At 43.6% G+C, this 22,256-nt stretch overlaps 1 protein-coding gene across 5 annotated transcripts in view; it reads right to left on the bottom strand.

Moving 5' to 3' along the window:
• kmt2a (lysine (K)-specific methyltransferase 2A) overlaps positions 1 to 22,256 on the bottom strand; it is a 187,196-nt gene that overhangs the window by 40,936 nt on the left and 124,004 nt on the right. For 4 of the 5 annotated variants that reach the window (XM_085967740.1, XM_085967741.1, XM_085967742.1 and 1 more), the window contains exons 20-26: positions 19,615 to 19,721; positions 17,702 to 17,839; positions 8,330 to 8,488; positions 5,508 to 5,625; positions 4,403 to 4,481; positions 3,241 to 3,413; positions 75 to 254 (exon numbers count right to left, since the gene is read on the bottom strand). In XM_085967740.1, coding sequence (XP_085823866.1) covers positions 75 to 254; positions 3,241 to 3,413; positions 4,403 to 4,481; positions 5,508 to 5,625; positions 8,330 to 8,488; positions 17,702 to 17,839; positions 19,615 to 19,721 — 954 coding nt within the window. The remainder of the gene's footprint in view (positions 1 to 74; positions 255 to 3,240; positions 3,414 to 4,402; positions 4,482 to 5,507; positions 5,626 to 8,329; positions 8,489 to 17,701; positions 17,840 to 19,614; positions 19,722 to 22,256) is intronic. The other variant, XM_085967744.1, reaches the window with a different exon arrangement.

The raw sequence follows: 22,256 nt of genomic DNA, 5'->3' as shown, positions 1-22,256 counted from the left end.
AACTCCTGTGTTAATATATAAACTAGATAATACCCCATAAAATAAAGAGCACAACACTGCGTGGCAGCTGTTACCTGGTGATGGAAGGGGTCGTGATCCAGTGCTTGGGGATCGCCGTGATGGGGAGAAACTGGATATCTGAATCCGACTTCCCGACTGCAATCTAGGAGGTATTGGCCCCGGCGTGCGAGATGGTGGATGGTGGTCCGCTATTTCAGACGTACTTGTGTTTTGACTTTCTGTCGTGTCAATTTCTGTCAAAGAAAAGCCAAATCACTCATATGGCCCAAGTCCCATGGAGAAACCCTAAGAATCATACAGCACAGAATGAGGCCATTCAGCCCATCGTGCCTGTGCTGGCTCTTTGAAAGAGCTCTCCAATGAGTCCCGCTTCCCTTGATGTATTGTTTAGCGGAGCAAAGGTGTATTTGGGGCTTGAGGAAAGCACCGAAGTTTGTAGATATCTCATTGCAACTTTACCTCTTTCAGAAGTGCACCCAATTGTAAAGACGCAGTTCTCCCTCAATCAGCCGCACTCCTGAACATAAACAGTAGGAGCTGCCGGGAACTTATGACAGCGCAAATCTATGAAAATGTGAACTCTACATCAGGTTAAGACTGCCAGGAAAATTCCATATGGTGAGCTGGTGCCATGCATTCACTCTCTGGATCTCCATATTAATTAGCACAGGTGTGGCTAGCTACTGATCTCCATCTACATGAGGAGAGGAGCCCAAGGGGATTGCTGGCTCCACACAGAAACAAGGTCAATACATTGAGAGTATCAAAACAGCTGGAATTTTGCACCAGTGCAAGGTTACTGAGTACAGAAGGTACTGAATTACTCCCAAAGCCATCACTGTCTCAGTTTTCATACCCAGAATAAAAAGACGGTCACCAACCATTCTAATTTGGTTAATTTGGTATAGTATGTGAGGCACAAGCAATGGCAATACTTCCATGTGACAAGCTGTACCCTTTCATTTCATCCTACACTGGTGTGAGTCCTGAAAGAACGCACTGCAAATCCTTTGTATCCATCTTTTAAATGATGCTGCTGAGGGTCATATTATCCCACAAGTTCTGAGGCATGCTTGAAGTATCAGAGAATCTTAACTTCAAGAATAAACCAACACTTTACACTTTCCTTTAATGAGTCAAAAGTGATTCAAAGGGTACAAACATGGCCAGGGAAGTGAACATTCTGAAATCACTGCATTTCAGGGGCAGTAAAGAATCAGCGGAAAACAACAAGCAGCAAACTGATTTGTTTCTTCCAAAGTTTCTCTGGACTCTTGAGAGATGGTTAAAACTATTCAGGAGAAATAATGGCCTGGACTTTGCGATCAGCGGCGAAGCAAAGGAGTTCACCACCAGCCCTGAAGTACGCTTCGCACAAGGATCTCGCGATCTCTGTGTCGAGAATGTCAGGTTTTCCGACGTTCAATTCAAATCAACGGAGTTTAGTGAGGATACCCTCGTGCGAGCTGCTGTGATGTCAACAAGCTGTCTAAGCAGCCAATCAAATCGCAGAATTCTCACAGACAGCGAACAAGGAAGTGGGTAAGCTCTTAAAATTCTGTGTTTAAAATTGTTGGAGAGCAAAACAAAGATGGGGCTCTCACATGGGGACAAGGCAAACTTGAAATAAAAACGAACAAACTTAAATATTTTTTTTTAAGTTTCTTAAAATGTTTTAATTTTTAATAAAATGGATGAATTTCACACTGCACAAAAGTAAAATTAGTTTTTCAGGGCCATAACCTTTGTTTAGCAGCCGATACGCTGTTAAAATCCCAGTTACACCTAATCCTTTTAGTGAGGAATTTAACAGCGTAATCACTGCGGAAAAGCCAAAGTTTTCGTCAGTTTCAATGATTTGGCTGAATACACTGATTGCCGGCTTTTGGGGGTGGGTGGGGGGGGGGGGGGGGTCAGTCACAGTTTAGCCTGTTTCGGAGCTGTGAATGACAGACCGCAACTTCAGACTTCCAAAATCCCAAAGTTGCTGTCAGTTTCAAAATTGGAATGACAGCGAACGTTGCCAGCTCGCTGTCATCTCAACCGCAAATTCTGGGCCAATGTACCTTTAACTTGTTTTTCTTACTTCCTGCTCCTGTTCATGGTTTATTTTTTACAGACATATTAAGGAGTTCACTTAAGATATTTAGTTTCACTCCATTTACCTCTCTCTAAAATAAACAGGTTAACACCTTCGTTGAAACAGGAGACGCAAGAACCTGGTGTGAATACTGTGCGATAATATTACACAGCATCATTTCCAGACTTGGATCTCATTGTGCTAACCACCACCTCTGGTGAGTCAGGCAGGCAATCTCCTCAGTAACTGCTGCACCTGACAACCAGGAAGCATAGCAAATCAGTCCAACATGACAGATGTCTGATTCTCTCTCTCCCTCCTCCTTGGCCACTTCTCAGGATCTCTGTAGCTGGCATCAAGAATCACAGATGCAAAATACTTAAGTCTACTGCTCCACAGGATGGTGTGTTGGGATTTCACTCTATAGTAAATGATTTCAGAAGGTTACTACAAGTGAAATTTTACTTTTTGCCACGAGCTTGCTGAGCTTTTACTATAGTTAACACCGAAAAACATGGATATCCTCCCTTCCTTCACTGCCATGCATTTCTTAAAAGCAGACACAAACAAATTGAAGCTTTTAATTTTAATCCACAATGCTAAATTTAAGCTTACAATAGGATTTTTAAGGTTGCCTCCATTTTCTTGCATCCGTGGGATTAACACAACTACAATGTCATCAGATACAACAGCCAGAGCTAATTTAAAAAGTGAATTATGACACCAGCTCATCACAATAGGAATGAGTTTTTATGAAGTCGGTTGGCTAGAAACAGCAAACAAGCAGAATCCATTGTCAAACCCTACTGCACATTGGTGTTAGATCAGCAAGTTTTTAAAATTTGTAGCCAGCTGGAAGCACCTTGGTTTAAAAGCTTACCCGAAAAACTGGCACTTCCAACAATGTAGCATTTAGTCAGTCAGATAAAGGGCTCAAGTCCAGGAGTAGGACACAAAATTTAAAATTTCTTGTTCAGTCCTGCTAAACAGCCTCTCCAGGGTGGCTGTGCCTGCTCTGGGGATGGGCTCCAGTTGAAACATTAAGGAGTTTTTTCCTTTTCAGATGCTGATCGACTTATTGTGCATTTATTATTTTTCTTATACAAGCAAAGGGATGCTTTGCGGACAATGTCCTGTACCTGTCTGTATACCTGTTGGACTGCTCGGACTATGTGCTATGGTTCGGTTTTCACTGTGCTCTAAAGTGCTGTTTTCTTCTGCTTCCACAGGAGGCGGTCGATGTTCCAGGATCTTGCACGTGTACACACATCGCTTCCTAGCGTCAGTCGTGCTCCAGTACACCCTTGAGCACCTATCAATTTACATGACATGCAGACACAAGTTGTCAGAAATATGCATGAAGCAATGTAATCGCAGCCCAGATCAGTGCTAGCCAATCACCAAAAAAAAGTACTCATTTTAATTTCTTACTACCAGTATTTGAATTTATTTTTTAAATTGAGGTGAAAGGTCAAAGCCCATCGTGCAGTTGGGTTGAAAAGAGTTGAAGAAGGTGAATCAAGTCATGAAGTAGTGGTTAACTGACACCAAGCTTGGCTTCGACACCTCTTAATTCAAAGTTACTTCATTCAAATTATCTTAATTCAAATATAAGTAATGCCGAAAGCACATGGAAACTGTGCGGTTTCATTTAAATTTCTACGGATAAGCCAAATTTTTTCGAGCTGAATGAATTATAACAGGAGGTAGTGAAGCTTGAGAGAAGTAAGCAGTTGAGGGCGATTTTCTAACATCGCACTCCCAGCGGTAAGCCCTGCTCATAGGGAGGGTGGGTCAGAGAATGGGGTATCGTTGTAGCCCTAACTCTGACCCACTCTCCCTGCAAGCACGAGTTCCTCACTTGGAATGTGGGATCACTGCACTGTATCATCAGTACCTGGTAAACATAAATCCGTAATTTTATGAATAAAAATAGTAATACAAAAGTGTTGTGTCTCACCAATTCACATTTGGAAGAATTAATCTCAATTTAAATGTTTACAATCTTGTTATTGGGATGTCAAATACTACAGCCTGAATCTAATCTGCACGGGTTAGATGAAAAGAAAAATCTGAAAGAGCAACAGAAAATGATGCAAGATCTCCAAATGAAATATTAACCGGTCTTCATTTTCAAATGCTAACAGAGCAGCTGGGAGCTCCCGTTTTTATTATTGCGATAAAGACTGATCCTGAAATCAGCCACTGGAATATCAACAGTACCGAAGGACACTGTGCACAAAGTGTCCAGTGTGCACAGTAACACACACCCTATTTCACAGCAACACAAAGGAAACTTACTGATAGCCGATAGGAAACAGCTTGGCTTCACAGTCAGAGAGATCATTGAGTATCCCCAAACAGTCTATTGTCATGGAACCTAGATTAAGGTATGAAACAAAAGGTTATTCAAAAAGAAAATGACTTCATGAAAAAATCTCTTAGCTAAAAACAAGAATGCTTCTTATAGCACTGCAGTGAAGCCAGTCAGTTCCAAATCATTATTTTTTAAAAAAAATATTAGACATTGCTGACTTCACTGTAAATTTAAATAAATTCCAGATTAAGCATATGTAAATACCTGAAATTCCAAAGTATTAACTACATAGAATGTACAGCACAGAAACAGGCCATTTGGCCCAACTGGTCCATGCTGCTGTTTATGCTCCACACCAGCCTCCTACATGAACACCTACAGTACATTTTATGCTCCCTAGTCCCCACCCCCAGGCAAATGTAAACCAGGTGATCCAGAGTCAGACCACTATATGTAAATATAAGATGAAAATTCAAAGTAGGACTAATATATCTGATCTAGCTAACCTGAAGATGGTGCAGGTCACCAGAGGCACAGCTTATGGCTAAACAGAAGTAGCGCCAATTCCACTGGGCACATGGCTGTTATTCAGCTATCCTGCAAATCCAGGCAGGATATGGAAACACTGTTACTGTACTTTGTTAGAATGCACCAGTCAAGTCAGACTGCCCTACTATAGCAAAGGCCTTACTCGAGTAAACTCGCACAGTGGCATGCCTACAGACTCACCAATGCTGTGTGAAATTCATTCTCGATCTCAAATTTTTAAATGAAATGGGTGTGAAAGTTTGTTCATTTACAAATGCTGTTCAATTAAGAATCTAAGACTGTCGAAAGGAGCTTGCCTTTCACCCTGCGTACCCTGGGGAGGTGAAGTAACACATTACACTGCACCATCCAGTCTCCTCATACAGATATTTTCACCTACTAAAAACCTACCTTTGACCAAGCTTTTGGTCACCTATCCGAATATCTCTTCGTGTGGCTCGGTGTCAAATTTTGGCTGATAACACTCCTGTGAAGCACCTTGGGATGTTTTTGCTCCATTAAAGGCGCTATATAAATGCAAGTTATTGCTGCTGTACTAACCAATCATCATGTGGATACTCTCTGGTTCGAGGCCTGTCAGAAACTTCCTTCTTAAAGTGATGTCCTCAAAGTCGACGAAAACCCTTCGCAAAACCTCAAACCCATCCTCAGCAACAGTCTGTAACAAACATTGCATGGTACATCAGGACTGACAGAACATAAAAACCACTCAGCATTTGCCTCCCCATTTAATAAAGAGGACTTGGAGAATTTGTGCAGAAAATATTGGAGAATTAAGTCTACAGCATCCACTGTTAAAACAATGTCATAAAAAAGCTTCAACTGATTTTCTTAGGCTCCAAAAATGATATTATTCATCTTTTTCTGTCAAAAAATGTAAGGGGTCACGTAAATAAAATCCACCCTGAGCTACATGACACGGTAGAGGTAGTTTTCTAGCCCCTGTGAAATGAGTTTGGATACTGATGACCCAATTATCAGTGGAAAAAACATTTCTTGCCTGTGTCATTTGCGTAGAGTGAAGATAAATCAGTCTCAATCAGGGAGCAAGAACCACTCCAGTTCCCTTGCACACAGCTTTCAGCAGCTGGCTGCAGAGTGGTGTTGGCATATGTCTGTGTCAGATTATCTGCCTGTATTCTCTGCCAGCGATGGGCAAAATCAGTTTTAGCAAGGGAAAAAATTGCAGGGCTATGGGGAAAGAGTAGGGGAGTGGGACTAATTGGAGAGCTCTTTCAAAGAAGAGCAGAGATCCCGCGGACTGGGAGACATAGAAAGAAAAGCGAACAGATACAAAGAAAATGGTAAGAGCTACAATACAGGAATACGAGAAAAAGCTCGCAAGGGATATCAAGGACAACACCAAAGGTTTTTTTACAAATTTATTAGAGAAAGAGGGTAGCCAAGAGTAATGTGGACCCCTTAAAGACAGACGCAGGTAGTATTGTAATTGGAAATCAGGAAATGGCAGACTTACTAAACAGCTACCTTGTATCAGTCTTCACAGTAGAGGATGAGGATAAAATACCAGAGATACAAAGAAAAAGAAAAAATAAATCAAGGGGAGGAACTAACTAAATTCAATAATTAAAAAATGGTGACGGAGAAACTAATGAGATTAAAGATGGACAAATCTCCAGGAGCCGATGGATTCCACCCTGCGGTGTTAAAAGAAGTAGGTGAGAAAAATGTTGATGCGTTAGTTATGATCTTCCAAAATTCTCTCGATTCAGGAACTGTCCCCTTGGATTGGAAAATTGCCAATGTCGCTCCGCTATTTAAGAAGGGTAAAAGAGATAAACTAGGAAATGATAGGCCTCTTAGTCTAACGCCAGTTGTGTTACTAGAATCTGTTATTAGGGACACAGTGACTGAGCATTTGGGCAAATATGAGCTGATCAGAGAGAGCCAGCATGGATTTGTAAAGGGTAAGTCATGTCTAACGAATTTCGTTGAATTTTTTGAGGAGGGAACTAATGTGGTAGAGAGGGAGTGTCTATGGATGTTATTTATATGGACTTCCAGAAGGCATGCAACAAGGTTTCACATAAGAGACTGTTAATAAAATTGAGAGCACATGAAATTGGAGGCAACCTATTGGCTTGGATAGGGAATTAATTAGGAGGTAGGAGACCAGGTATGTACTTAAATTGGCAGGTTGCGACTAGTGGTGTCCCCCAGGGATCTGTACTGAAGCCGCAGCATTTCACTATATTTATAAATGACTTGGATGAAGGAATAGAGATCCATATATCTAAGTTTGCTGATGGCGTTCAGTTAGGTGGCACAGTGCAAAGGGACAAAAGTGGATAAAACTGTGGTAGATGGAGTTCCAATAAGACAGATCAGAGTATTTTCTAAATAGCGAGAAGCTAGGAGCTGTGGATGCGCAGAGATCTAGGGGTCCAAGTACTGAAACCATTAAAAGCTAGTGGACAGCTACGAAAAATAATTAAGAAGGCTAATGGAATGGTGGCCTTTATCGCAATAGGGCTGGAATACACAGGGGTGGAAGTTACATTACAGCTGTACAGAGCACTGGTGAAACCCAACTGGAGCAACTGCGTACAGTTCTGGGCACCACACCTCAGGAAGGATATACTGGCCTTGGCGGGGGAGCAGCGCAGATTCACCAGAATGATACCACGCTTAAAAAGGTTAAATTATGAGGACAGGTTGCATAGACGAGGCTTGTATTCCCTTGAATATAGAAGATTAAGGAGTGAGGAGTGCTCTAATCGAGGTGTTTAAGATGATTAAAGGACTTGATAGGGTAGATGGAGAGAAACTATTTCCTCTGGTGGGGGGAGTCCAGAACAAGGGGGCAGAACCTTAAAATTAGAGCCAGGCCGTTCAGGGGTGATGTCAGAAAGCATCTCTTCACACAAAGGGGAGTGGAAATCTGGAACTCTCTCACCCCCATACAAGCTGTTGAGGCTGGGGATCAATTGAAAATTTCAAAACTGACATTGCTAAATTTTTGTTAGGCAAGGGTATTAAAGAACCAAGGCGGGTAGATGGAGTTAAGATACAGATCGGCCATGATCAAACTCAATAGCAGCACGGGTGCGATGGGCCAAATGGGCCTCCTCCTGTTTCTATACAAGAGCCGGGGGGCCATATGGCCTCATTCTGTGCTGCAAGATTCTACGATCAATTGAGCTTTTCGACTAGAAATAGTTAACAGGTTGGCTTCCTTCTACGTGTTGAGAAAAAACCATTGCGCAGCCACTTTGCTAAGAGATTCATTGACAGCTGGATTCTGCCCTATGTTGCGCTGATTTTCTGAGTTTCCATTAGCAGAAGGAGCCTCAGCTACTGGCCATAATTATTGGGGAATCGCTCCTGTCGCTTGAGCCTACCTCTCCTTTGACTAAATCTTTGTGCCGCTGGCAGTACACCTTCTTGTCGTCCAGGAACACGCAGTTCTTTGCTCGAGCGCACATGAAGTGATAGTTGCTCTGACAGGATGAGAGACAGCAGCCAACAGTAGCTCCGGCCTTCTGACAACGTTCACAGCGCTAAAAAAACAAACAGAATGAATAGTCATTGCTGATGAAATGTTAAACTTAGATTAAATTACTATTTCTTTTAAATTAGTTCTACCTATAAGGTATAGTTAGCTTGACTTTATAAAAAAAGGTTAATTCAAATCCCGCCTATGCAACGATGCTACTGCTTTTAACTTCTTCCCCACACAGGGGGTCAGTGGCTGTATAAACAGCGGTATCGGAGCGCTCGCGTTATCAGGATGGCTTATATCAGACAGACAAGGAGGACCAGGCAGGTAGTGCAAGAGTCCCCTGAGTGCATCTCGCTCGTCAACCACTGGTGAGGGCGATGGTTCCTCTGGGCGATGGTTCCTCTGGAGAGTACAGCCAGAGCCAAGTCCATGGCGCCACGGGTGGCTCAGCTGTACAGGAGGTTGGGGGTGGGGAGGAAGATCGGGAAAGCAATAGTGATAGGAGATTCGATAGTTAGCGGCCGCAGACATGATTCCAGGATGCTATGTTCCCTCCCTGGTGCCAGGGTCAAGGATATCACGGAGCGGCTGCTGAACATTGAGGGGGGAGGGTGAACAGCCAGAGGTCGTGGTCCATGTCGGTATCAATGACATAGGTGGAAAGAGGGATGAGGTCCTAGGGAGCTAGGAAAGATATTAAAAAGCAGACCTCAAAGGTAGTAATCACCGGATTACTCCCGGTGCCATGAGCTAGTGAGTATAGAAATAGGAGAATAGAGCAGATGGATGCGTGGCTGGAGAGATGGTGCAGGAGGGAGGGCTTTAGATTCCTGGGACACTGGGGGAGGTGGGACCTGCACAGGCCGGACGGATTGCTCCTCAACAGAGCTGGGACAAATGTCCTTGCAGGGAGTATTGCTAGTGCTGTTGGGAGGGTTTAAACTAATTTGGCAGGGGGATGGGCAGCAGGATGTAGCATTAAAAAGGAGAAACAAGGTGCATCAAGGATTGGGAGAGACAGATAGCACTAGAGTAAGAAATAGTATGGTATTAGGTGGGGTCAGAATAAGAGAGAGCATACAAGAAGGTCTAAGATAGGTTTACAGTGCATGTGTATGAATGCACAGAGTGTGGTAAATAAGGTTGGTGAGCTGCAGGCGCAAATAGACATATCGAGTTCAACAATTTCAGATCATAACCTCGGCCCCCATTTCATTTTCACTTATATTTTTCCACTCCTTTCCTTTCCCCCCCCCCTTTCCTTTTGTTTCTCTCTCACACCTGGCAGCTATCTTTTGCCCTGCCAGTACACTTTACACCTAATCACAGCCTATTACCATCTCGTCTAGCTTCTAATCTCTTTTACTTCTTTTGGTTCTTTTATTCTTTTGTCCGATCGCAGCCCTGCCTTCGATCTAGTTCCTTTTCTCTCCAGTTTTGAAGAAGGGTCAAACCCGAAACGTCAACTCAAATTTCTCTCCACGGATGTTGCCTGACTTGCTGAGTTTTTCCAGCATTTTCTGTTGTTATTTCGGATTTCCAACATCTGCAGTATTTTGCTATCGTACATGCGAGTATAATGTTTTGCCGATAACGGGAATCTGGCTCAAAAAAGGGCAGGATTGGGTACTAAATATTCCTGGATATAAGGTGCTCAGGAAAGATAGGAAAGGAGGAGGCGTGGCAGTATTGATTAAGGAGAATATTACAATGCTGGAGAGAGAGGATGTCCTGGAGGGATCAAGGACAGAATCTACAGGAAACTCCTTTTTTATCCGGCACAGACGGGACCGGCGTGGTGCCGGTTTATCAAAAAGTCCGGATTACAGAGAGGTATAGTAAAAGGTACGAGAGCTCCGTACACAGCAACAAATCTAGGCTTCCCTGTTGCTTAGCAACAGGTGCAAGAAGCCCGGCCACAGACCAAGCGTCCCTGTTGCTTAGCAACAAGTGCAGGAACCCCCGATTACACAGCCAAGAATCAAGAAGCGGCCACTAATATGAAGAAAAACTTAACTGAACCCACTCCTGAATTTTGCCGGTTAACCGAGATTTCCGGTTGTTTGGGTGCCGGTAAATCGAGAGTTTCCTGTATTTGGTTAGAGTTGAGAAACAATAGAGGTGCCATTACGCTACTAGGTGTATTCTATAGGCCGCCAACTAGTGGGAAGGATATAGAGGAGCAAATCTGCAGGGAAAGTACACAGAGAGGTGCAGGAACTATAGAGTAGTGATAATGGGGGACTTCAACTATCCTATATAGACTGGGATAGTAATAGTGCAAAGGGCAGAGATGGGGAAGAATTTCTGAAATATGTTCAGGAGAACTTTCTTGATCAGTACGTTTCCGGCCCAACGAGGAAGGAGGCATTGCTGGATCTGGTTCTGGGAATGAGGTGGGCCAAGTAGAGCAAGTGTCAGTAGGAGAACATTTAGGGAATAGTGATCACAGTATCAAGGTTTGGATTAGCTATGGAAAAGTACAGGGAGCAATCTAGAGTAAAAATACTTAATTGGGGGAAAGCCAATTTCAGTGGGTTGAGAATGGATCTGGTCCGGGTAAATTGGAATCAAAGATTGGCAGGCAAAACTATAATTGAACAATGGGCTGCCTTTAAAGAAGAGATGGTTCGGAAACAGTCAAGGTACATTCCTGAGGGGGAAACGTAGGGCAACCAAAGCCAGAGCTCCCTGGATGACGAAAGAGATCTAGAGTAAAATGAAGCAGAAAAAGGGGGTGTATGTCAGGTTGAGAATACAAGCGAGAACCAGGATGAATATAGAAAGTTCAGAGGGGAAGTGAAAAAGGAAATAAGAGGGGCAAAGAGAGAGTATGAGAATAGATTGGCAGCTAACATAAGAGAGAATCCAAAAGTCTTCGATAGGCATATAAAAATAGTAAACGGATAGTAAGATGAGGGGTGGGCCGATTAGGGACCAAAATGGAGACCTACACATGAAGGCAGAGGGCATGGCTGAGGTACTAAATGAGTACTTTGCATCTGTCTTTAGCAAGATGATGCTGCCAAAGTCATAGTGAAAGAGGAGGTAGTTGAGAGACTGGATGAGATAAAAAATGATAAGGAGGAGGTACTAGAAAGGCTGGCTGTACTTAAAGTAGATACGTCACCAGGACGGGATGCATCCTAGGATGCTGAGGGAGGTAAAGTTGGAAATTGCAGAGTTACTAGCCATAATCTTCCAATCCTCTTTGGATACAGGGTGATGCCAGAGGACCAGAGAATGGCAAATTTTACACTCTTGTTCAAAAAAGTGTGTAAGGTTAAATCAAGCAACTACAGGCCAGTCAGTTTAACCTCGGTAGTGGGGAAGCTTTTAGAAACGATAATCAGGAACAAAATTAACAGTCACTTGGTCACGTGTAGATTAATTAAGGAAAGCCAGCACAGATTTTTTAAAGGCAAATCATGTTTAACTAACTTAAGTGAGTTTTTTGATGAGGTAACAGAGGGTTGATGAGGTGTATATGGACTTCCAAAAGGCATTTGATAAAGTGCCACATATATGGCTTGCCAGCAAAGTTGAACCCCATGGAATAAAAGGGACAGAGGCAGCACGGATACGAAATTGGCTAAGTGACAGAAAACAGAGAGTAGTGCTGCACGGCTGTTTCTCGGACTGGAGGAAGGTATACAGTGAGGTTCCCCAGGGGTCAGTACTAGGGCCACTGCTTTTCTTGCTGCAGGAAACTTTGGTTTATCCGGAGGTTAACTGTCCGGAATGCTCGAGCCACCGGCAAAAATCAGGAGCCGTTTCGTTAGGTTTTTTTTCTTTTCGTTGCTTTTTTTTTTCCACCAGTCAGGCTCTGCAAGGTCTCGCTGAAGCTGTTGCTAAGCTACAGAGACGCTTGCAAGGTACGGCCGACTGTTTAGAAGCTGAGCAACAGGGTTTGTTGCCAGATACGGAGCTCAAAATCTCCGTATGTTTCAACATTAGCGCTGGTTTGTCCGGCAGTTTTGATGGGATGGCAACGGCTCGGTCCCGTCGGTGCCGGATATCACAAAGTTTCCTGTATATATTAATGACTTAGGCTTGGGTGTACAGGGCACAATTTAAAAATTTGCAGATGACACAAAACTTGGAAGTATAGTGAACAGTGAGGAGGCTGAAAGTGATAGACAGGCTGGTGGAATGGGTGGACACGTGGCAGATTAAATTTAACGCAGAAAAGTGAGAAGAGACACATTTTGGTAGGAAGAACAAGAAGAGGCAATATAAACCAAAAGGTACAATTCTAAAGGGACAGAGCCACCTGGGTACACAAATCGTTGAAGGTGGCAGGGCAGGTCCAGAACGTGGTGAAAAAAGCATGCGGGATCCTGGGCTTCATAAATAGAGGCATAGAGTACAAAAGCAAGGAAGTTATGATGAACCTTTATAAAACACTGGTTCGGCCTCAACTGGAGTATTGTGTCCAAACAGAGGAAACTACAAGGGTATGAGGGACAAGTTGGCCATGGTAGATTGGGAGACTACACTAAAAGGTATGAAAGTGGACATACAATGGCTAACATTCAAGGAAATAATGCATAATTTGTAACAAACATATATTCCTCTTGGGCATAAAAACCCAAAAGGAAAAGTAATCCAACCATGGCTAACAAAAGAAATTAAAGCTAGTATTAAGTCAAAGGAGGAAGCTTATAAAGTTACCAGAAAAAGCGGTCAGCCTGAGGATTGGGATCTTTTTAGAAATCAGCAAAGGGGGGAACCAAGAAGTTGATAAAGAAAGGGAAAATGGAATATGAACACAAACTAGCGAAAAATATAAAAACGGATTGTAAAAGCTTCTATAGGTATGTGAAAAGGAAAAGACTGGCGAAGGTAAATGTAGGCCCTTTACAGTCAGAGACGGGAGAATTTATAATGGGAAATGAGGAAATGGCAGAGAAATTAAATACTTTGTTTCTGTCTTCACGGAGGAAGACACAAAAAACCTCCCAGAAATATGAGAAAACCAAGGGTGTGGCGAGAATGAGGAACTTAAAGAAATTATTAGTAGTAAAAAAAGTACTAGCAAAATTAATGGGACTAAAAGTCGATAAATCCCAAGGACCGGATGACCTACATCCTAGGGTTTTGAAAGAGGTGGCCATTGGGATAGTGGACTCATTGGTTGTCATCTTCCAAAATTCTATAGATTCTGGAACGGTTCCTGCAGATTGGAGGAAAGCAAATGTAACCCCGCTATTTAAGAAAGGAGGGAGAGAGAAAACGGGGAATTACAGACTGACATGAATCTTGTCATTCATGTGGCAATGACTTATGAAATAATACTGGGCGGCCTGCTGGTGGCGCTGTCCAGGGAGAGTATAAATACTCGGGCATGGGCCCAGCTTGCTCAGGACATTCTTTAACAGGAACTAGTGAAGGACACAACTAGGTCTCCATGTTGTGAAACAGTCGATTAAAGCCTTGTTTAACGCTCAGACCAAGTGCCTAGTAGTTTTCTTACGTCACAGACCTGTTAGCCTCACATCAGTAGTTGGGAAAATGCTGGAATCTATTATAAAGGATGCAATAACTAGGCACTTGGAAACTAATAGTAAGATTAGGCAGAGTCAACATGGATTTATGAAAGGGAAATCCTGTTTAATAAACCTATTGGAGTTCTTTGAGGGTGTAACTAGTGGAGTAAACAAAGGGAAAACGGTAGATGTGGTGTATTTGGATTTTCAGAAGGCCTTCGATAAGTTCCCACACAAGAGGTTGGTGAACAAAATTAGGGTACATGGAATTGAGGGTAATATACTAGCATGGATTGAGAATTGGTTAACAGACAGAAAACAAACAGTAGGGATAAACGGGTCTTTTTCAGGATGGCAGGCTGTGACTAGTGGGGTACCGCAAGGATCAGTGCTTGGGCCCCAGCTATTTACAATCTATATCAATGATTTGAATGAGGGAACTAAATGCAACATTTCCAAATTTGCTGATGATACAAAGCTATGTGGCAGTGTCAGTTGCGAAGAGGATGTGAAGAGGCTTCAAGGGGATCTCGACAGGCTCAGTGAGTGGGCAAGAACATGGCAGATGGAATATAATGTGGATAAATGTGAAGTTATCCACTTTGGTAGAAAAAATAGAAAGGCAGAGTATTTCCTAAATGCTGAAAGATTGGGGAATGCAGATGCTCAAAGGGACCTGGGTGTCCTTGTACGAGTCACTGAAAGTGAATGTGCAGGTACAGCAAGCCATTAGGAAGGCAAATGGTATGCTGGCCTTCATTACAAGAGAGTTTGAGTACAGGAGTAAAGAAGTCTTACTCCAATTATAAAGGGCCTTGGTGAGACCACACCTGGAGTACTGTGTACAATTTTGGTCTCCTTACCTAAGGAAGGATATACTTGCCATAGAGGGAGTGCAACAAAGGTTCACGAGATTGATTCCTGAGATGGTGGGACTGTCGTATGAGAAGAGATTGAGTAAACTAGGCCTGTATTCTCTTGCATTCAGAAGAATGAGAGGGGCATAAAAAATTATTACAGGGCTTGATAAGGTAGATGCTGGGAGAATGTTTCCCTTGGCTGGGGAGTCTAGAACCAGGGGCCACAGCCTCAAGATAAAGGGTAGGCCATTCAGGACTGAGATGAGATGAAATTTCTTCACACAGAGGGTAGTGAATCTTTGGAATTCTCTACCCCAGAGGGCTGTGGCGGCTCAGTCATTGGGTATATTCAAAACAGAAGTCGATAGATTTCGGACTAGTAAGGGCATCAAGGGATATGGCCGGTGAATGGAGTTGAGGCAGAAGATCAGCCATGATCTCATTGAATGGCGGAGCAGGCTCGAAGGGCTGAATGGCCTACTCCTGCTCCTATTTTTTATGTTCTTATGTAATTCTGGGCACTGCACTTTAGGATGGATGTGAAGGCCTTAGAGAGGGTGCAGAAATGATTTACAAGAATGGTTCCAGGGATGAGGGACTTCAGTTACGTGGATAGACTGGAGAAGCTGGTGTTGTTCTCCTTAGAGCAGAGAAGGTTGAGAGGAGATTTGATAGAGGTGTTCAAAATCATGAGGGATCTAGATAGAGTAGATAGAGAGAAACTGTTGCCATTGGCAGAAGGGTCGAGAACCAGAGGACACAGATTTAAGGTGATTGGCACAAGAACCAAAGGCGACATGAGGAAAAAAAAATTTACGCAGCAAGTGGTTATGATCTGGAATGCACTGCCTGAAAGGGTGGTGGAGGCAGACTCAATCATGGCTTTCAAAAGGGAATTGGATAAGTATCTGAAGGAAAATAATTTGCAGGGCTACGGGGAAAGGGCGGGGGAGTAGGACAAGCTGAAGTGATCTTGCAGAGAGCCGGCACGGACTCGACAGGCCGAATGGCCTCCTTCTGTGCTGTAACCATTCTATGATTCTATATATAGAATGATTAATATCCAAGGAGTAAGTTACTGTCTAGAATCTAATTAAAGAGTTTGGATGGATTAACTATAGATTAATGGATACCTGGAAGTGAGTTAACAGTTAACTCGGCCGGCACAGACACAATGGGCCGAATGGCCTCCTTCTGTGCTGTAAATTTCTATGATTCCATGAACAAGCTCAGTGTTGTTACTAGCACAGTTAGCATTGGTACCAATTTTCGTTAGGGAATAAATGTGATACTCTTAATTCATTAGCTCACCTCAAACTGCTCCCATCACTAGTTATCGACCTGTAAACATTAGTACTTCACCCCAGTGTTATATCATTCAAAATGGTTTCTCCAGAAGCGAATTACGGGCTGGAATGGAATCTAACCGAGGAGTACAAATCATTGATAGACAAGAGTGAGTTGCAGGCTGGAATCTGAGCCACTGGTCTGACCAGACTGAACCTCTATTTTAATTGTGATTATTTGTTACTGTCTTGCTGGCCAATAGAAACAATTGATATTTTAGTGATAATCCTGAGTCTATGGCCCCTTGTTACTGACCATCAACCAGTGGATACAATCTTTCATTACTTACCCTTTTATAATTGAGTACCTGTCAGATTCCCCTTAACCACTTGCATTCCAGTGAAAAAGAACCAATTTTTCTAGCCTTTTTGCATAACTATAATTTTCCATTCCTGCATTTCCAAAACATTCTACTGAAGCTTCACTGTACCTTTTCCATGACTAATATCCTTCCTTTAATAGGGGTGCTTAGAACGGCAAACAATATTCCAACTGTGGCCTAACCAATTTATAAATACATTACTTCATTGCTTTTTTATTAAATGCATAATACCCAGAATCGAATGTCTTTTTAACCTGTACTTACACCGTTAAAATCTACATATCCGCACCCCGAGAGCCCCTTGTATATACACTCTTAAGAATCTTAACGTTTAGGGTATACTTTCTTTCACTGTTCTTTTCCCAATTTTCACCAATGGAATGAACTTCACTCTCACATCACTGCTGCTTATTCATCAGGCCAGGCCTCTTGCGATTACTCTGTATATTCTCTGTATTTTGTTCCAGGAAAATGCAAGGCCCCCATTGAAGAAACATGAAAGCTCTTTGGGGGAAAAATTGGGTGAGTAGCGCCACCTGTTAGCGCCTAAAGAGGCAGTCAGTGGCTGTAGCGCCACTGGCTGCGCCTCCCGCGATATTCAGCAGGGGCGCTAATGGTGGCGTCAGCCATTTGCGCTGCGCCGCCACCGATGACGTCATCGGTGTGCGCAGCGCCCCATTCGCGATATTTGGTAGCGAAAGCCGCAGTTGCGCCGTTCGCTACCCGCGCCCGGTTCACGGGGCCTTACTGTGCCGGCAGCGGCGCAAGTTAAGGTGGAGGTGCGGGGCGGCCGCCTTTTTCGGCGGCCGCCTGCCAGCACCTCCATCCCCGGCCTCCTGACCCCCCGCGGCATTGCCGGCTGTTTCCCGAGAGCCCGGCACTTCTCCTTGGTGCCGGGCTCGTTTGCCGGCACTCGTGAGCGGGGATCGCGCTGTTGCAGGCCCCTCCCCCTTAACAATGGGAGGAAGGCCTGCAGTACCGCAGCGTGTGGCGCTGTGGCACGTTGCGCTGCGATATTCAGTTTCAGCGCCCTAAGAGGGACGCGGAGCACCTCGAGCCTCGCCCCGTCTCCCTCTAGGGGCAATGAAACTGAATATCTGACGATCGCTAAAGCCTCGAACGCTGCGCTAAATCCTTCGTTCAGGCGACTTTTGCGCCACTTCGGCGCCCCAACCCAATTTCTAGGCCTTTGTCCATTACATTATACTAGTGGTCAAGTTAGGACATTGCTTGGGGACTCTACTAGAACTCACCAGTTGCTTGCCTCTAATAACAGCCATGTGCACGTTCTTCAACGAGCCATCATCATCCTCAAAGACTTCCGCTGACCACAAGGCGCAGTTTATGTGCGTCCACTCATTCTGACCGATGTACAGAAGACGTCCAGCATCCTAAAAGATCCAACAGTTCTATCAATACCTGGCTTCAAGACAGATTCCACGGCACCATTGAGAAGTCTACACTGCATGTAACTCTGGTTAGTTGCTGCAGTGGACGCTGAAGATTTCCTTTTGGCTAGCTCAAATGAAACACTGAAACTGTTGTTTTCCTCAGCTAGCTTTAGTAAACTTGTAAGTGGATTGTTAGAGCTCTTTGGTCTGAACAACTTTCAGAATATAGAAAGAACTAAAGATTTTGAAAACACACCTTGCTTTTATTGACTTAATTTCATTACAGAAGGAAACTGAATACTTTTTATTTTACTTACTTATTTTTATTTGTTCTCAGGATGTGGGCAACTCTGGCAAGGCCACATTTATTGGCTTATACCTAGCTGTCTCGAGGAGGTGGTAGTATGCCTTTGCCTTGAACCGCCACAGTCCTTGTGGTGATGTTAAGTAGGGAATTGCAGGATATTGACCCAGTGGCTTGAGGGAACAGCAACATATGTCCAAGTCAGGATGGAGGGGAACCTGGAGATGTCTTTCTTAGCGTGGCGGAGGGAGATTCTACACTTGATCCTGTAGTTCATACAGTGTACCGGTGATAGAGGGCGTAGATATTGAGTCCAGCGGCAGGGACACCAATTAAGCGAACTGCTCTGTCCTGGAGGGTGTTGAGCTTCTCGAGTATTGACCGGGTGAGCAGTAAGTATTCCATCGCACTCTTGACTTGAGTCTTGTAGAGGGTGGAGAGGCTTTGATGGTTCAGGAGGCGAGCCACATGCTACTGAGCACCCAGTCTCTACCCTGGTTGCCACTGTCTGGACATGGCTGGTCCAGTCAGCTTCTGTTGATTATGGCCCCCAAAATGTTGATGGTGGGGAACTTGGCGACAGTGGTGCTTTTGGCAGTTCAAGGGGTGATCACTGGGCTCTCTCTTGTTCGAGATGGTCATTACCTGGCACTTATGTGGCACAAATGTTAACTGCCACTCGTCAGTCCAAGCCCAGATGCTTTCCAGCTCCAGCTGTAGACTGCAGCGATTGATTGGAGCAACTCTCAGCAGCTTTAGAACTGTACACAGCTACTTCCATGCAGTTTTAATTTACAACCTCTTATAAATGACATGTGTAATGATGAAAATTATATAAATAATTCCTGATTTTGAATGACTATGGAACCAATTTAGAGCCCATCCCAAATAACACCTGCAAAGCATGGGACCTGGTATTTAAATGTAGCACTTTCGACTACCTAATTAAGCTAAATTCCCAAAACAAAGGCAAGCAACCCAACGTGGAGTAAATCAATCAGTTACAAAGCTTTTAAATCTTGTTTGGAAGAATACTGCTGTTTTTTTACATGTACAAAAATAAACAGCACAACATTTGAGATTTGTAACCAGTGTGTTTTAACGACTGGTTTGGAGTCAAATGACAAGATGCACTGCAGCAACTCGCCAAGGCTTCTTCGGCAGCACCTCCAAACCCGCGATCTCCACCACCTAGAAGGACAAGGGCAGCAGGCACATGGGACCACCACCACATCCAAGTCACACACCATCCTGACTTGGAAATATATAGTTGTTCCTTCATCGTCGCTGGGTCAAAATCCTGGGGCTCTCTCCCTAACAGCACTGTGGGGGCACCTTCACCTCACAGACTGCAGCGGCTCAAGAATATAGCTCACCACCAGCTTCTCAAGGGCAATTAGGGACGGGCAATAAATGTTGACTTTGCCAGCGACGCCCACATCCCATGAACGAATTAAAACAAGATACTCACATTTCTGTTGTCATCCCCATATTTCAGGCAAAGCACACACTGCCTGTTGTCTTCCACATCAGGAGGAGGGTCGATATCAGGACTGTCCTCTCGGCTTCTGTCAGAGCCTTACAAAGAATACAAATTGAAGTTATTTCATTATTTGCATAAGTAGCAACGAATAATAATTACTGTTCCCGAGTAACACTTCTAAGAGTTTCATACGAGATACTGAGCTGTTCTAATTGAACAGAGCAAAATATTGTGATATTCTGAGGGCAATTAGTCAGAATTGGGTTTCCGTAGGGTATAAAAGAAGGCATGTTACTGAGAGAAGAGGTGGTCGGTGTGTTAGCAGAGTCCCTTCTGCTCTGGGCTACGAGATTCAATCCAGTTCAGTGTGGTGGGACAAAACTCAATCTGTCTGCAGGCTGAAGGGATCCTAGATGAGTATGGGCTCAGTCTACTGATGTGGGCTCATGAACCAAACTGCTCATCATTCGGCATTAAGTTGGTGATCTCACTCAGAAAGATGGCACGGACAGTTGGTATGGGAAATTATACGACACTGGTTCGGCCCCAGCTGGAGTATTGTGTCCAATCTGGACACCACACTTTAGGAAGGATGTCAAGGCCTTGGAGAGAGTTCAGAGGAGATTTATTAGAATGACAATAGGGATGAGCGACTAGAGAAGCTGGGATTGTTCTTCTTAGAGGAGAGAAGGTTGAGGGGAGATTTAATAGAGATGTTCAAAATGATATGAGGTTTTTTTATAGAGTAATTAATGAGAAACTGTTTCCAGTGGCAGGAGGGTTGGTAACCAGAGGACACAGATTTAAGATAACTGACAAAAGAACCAGAGGGGAGATGAGGAGAATTTTTTTAAAGCACCGATTTGTTCGGATATGGAATGCGCTGCCTGAAAGGGTGGTGGAAGCAGATTCAATAGTAACTTTCAAAAGATATGTGATATATATTTGAAATGGAAGTATTTGCAGGGCAAGGGCTGGAGAGTGGGACTAATTGGAGAGCTCTTTCAAAGAGGCATGACGGGCCGAATGGCCTCCTTCTGTGCTGTAGGATTCTATGTCACGCTGCCATTTATCTCATTGGCACAATTGTCGCATGATCACATACATCTCGTCATTGACTGGTGCCCTAATGAACACAAGGATTCACGAGCGCGTCTGAAATTGTCAAAGCCACTAACAAAAATGCAACTTCTTAGGTGTTTTGGGGGTGGAGAAAAAAAGAGAAAGCGAGTCCTACCAATTTTTTTACAGCTTACTTGCAAAGCAATGCAACTGTGTACATTTCTACTTGGGGGGGAAAAAACGCAGCTGAAAGTTAGCTATTTTGGAATGAAGTTTAATATTTCGCTATGATTTAATCAAGATTTACAGATGCGAAGTTCCAATTAATAGTGTTATTTATACACAAGCTGTGCTGTTGAGAAGATTTGCAGTTTTAGCCCAATTTCACACATCATTCATAGACACTGACTAGTGGCTACATGATGCCCGTGTGCTCCAGACCCATAAACACTATCCGATCCAACTGTGTACAACAGATTGAAGCCAAACACTAAAGAAGATTCTTTCCAGACTTGTAACAGTAATGGTTCCAGCATCTGCACCAGCTATACTCCTGCCTACAGCTATTCCAGTATATTTTCCTGAATGGAATAACTTTAGCCTTATTCACATTGCAGCACAAAGGGGGACAACTAGGAAACTTAAACACAGGTGATTTGGTCACACAGGCTGGGGTAGTTACAATCTCACTGACCTGCTATGTGAGGTTACACCAGCATAAAACTGGGACATAACCAGGGCTCAGAGGGATGAGTTTTTGTCGCAGCTTTGCACCAGTATAAATGGCGCTCTAGCCAGAAACAAACTGGAACTTGGTAATAACTTGCTTACATTTGGTTTGCATGTATGTCATTTTATTGACTACCTTGGTTGTTGTTCAACAGTGCTTAAGTAGCTATGCTGAAGACATTGGGGCCAATTTTCTAAATACATGCTCCCAGGATGGAGCCCTGCTTACTGAGCGTGCACAACAGGAAATTGCAGGTACAATTCCCACAATTTTATGTCCATTAAAATGAATAGGTAGAAAATCATGGGATTGTGGTGGGATTTCTGATGTATGTTCCTAGGTGAGGCTCCACCCAAGACCTTGCTTTTGAAAAATTAGTCCTATTGTGTAATCTGAAGATCTCCATTCACAGTTCTGACGAAAGGTCATTGACCTGAAACGTTAACTCTGTTTCGCTCTCTACAGATGCTGCCTGACCTGCTGAGTATTTCCAGCATTTTCTGTTTTTATCTCCGTTCACAGCTTCATTTGAAAAATGCAATACCATATTATGCCACTAGATGACTAACATGCACTGCAAATACCCTACAGCATATTATTTATAAAATATGTGTCTGATGCTAAAAAACTAGTACTGCACAAGCTTACAAAGGTGTCCTTCTGAGAGGCGTCACAGAAACCTGCAGTTACTCCCCCCCCAACCCTACAAATTGGAGAGACCATCTATGTAGACTGGTCATATTTTCAATTTAGATCCTCTGCAACTCTCAAGAGCCCTCACTGCTGCCCACTGTCACTACACGACCAGCCACAAAGGCAGGGCAAACTGGCTACAGCA

The sequence above is a fragment of the Somniosus microcephalus genome, chromosome 26 (genome assembly GCF_052327205.1).
Source record: "Somniosus microcephalus isolate GS21.2 chromosome 26, FLI_Smic_1.0, whole genome shotgun sequence".
Lineage (NCBI taxonomy): Eukaryota > Metazoa > Chordata > Chondrichthyes > Squaliformes > Somniosidae > Somniosus > Somniosus microcephalus.
Note: the sequence above shows the minus strand (reverse complement) of the source record. Positions and strands in the feature narration are given on the sequence as shown.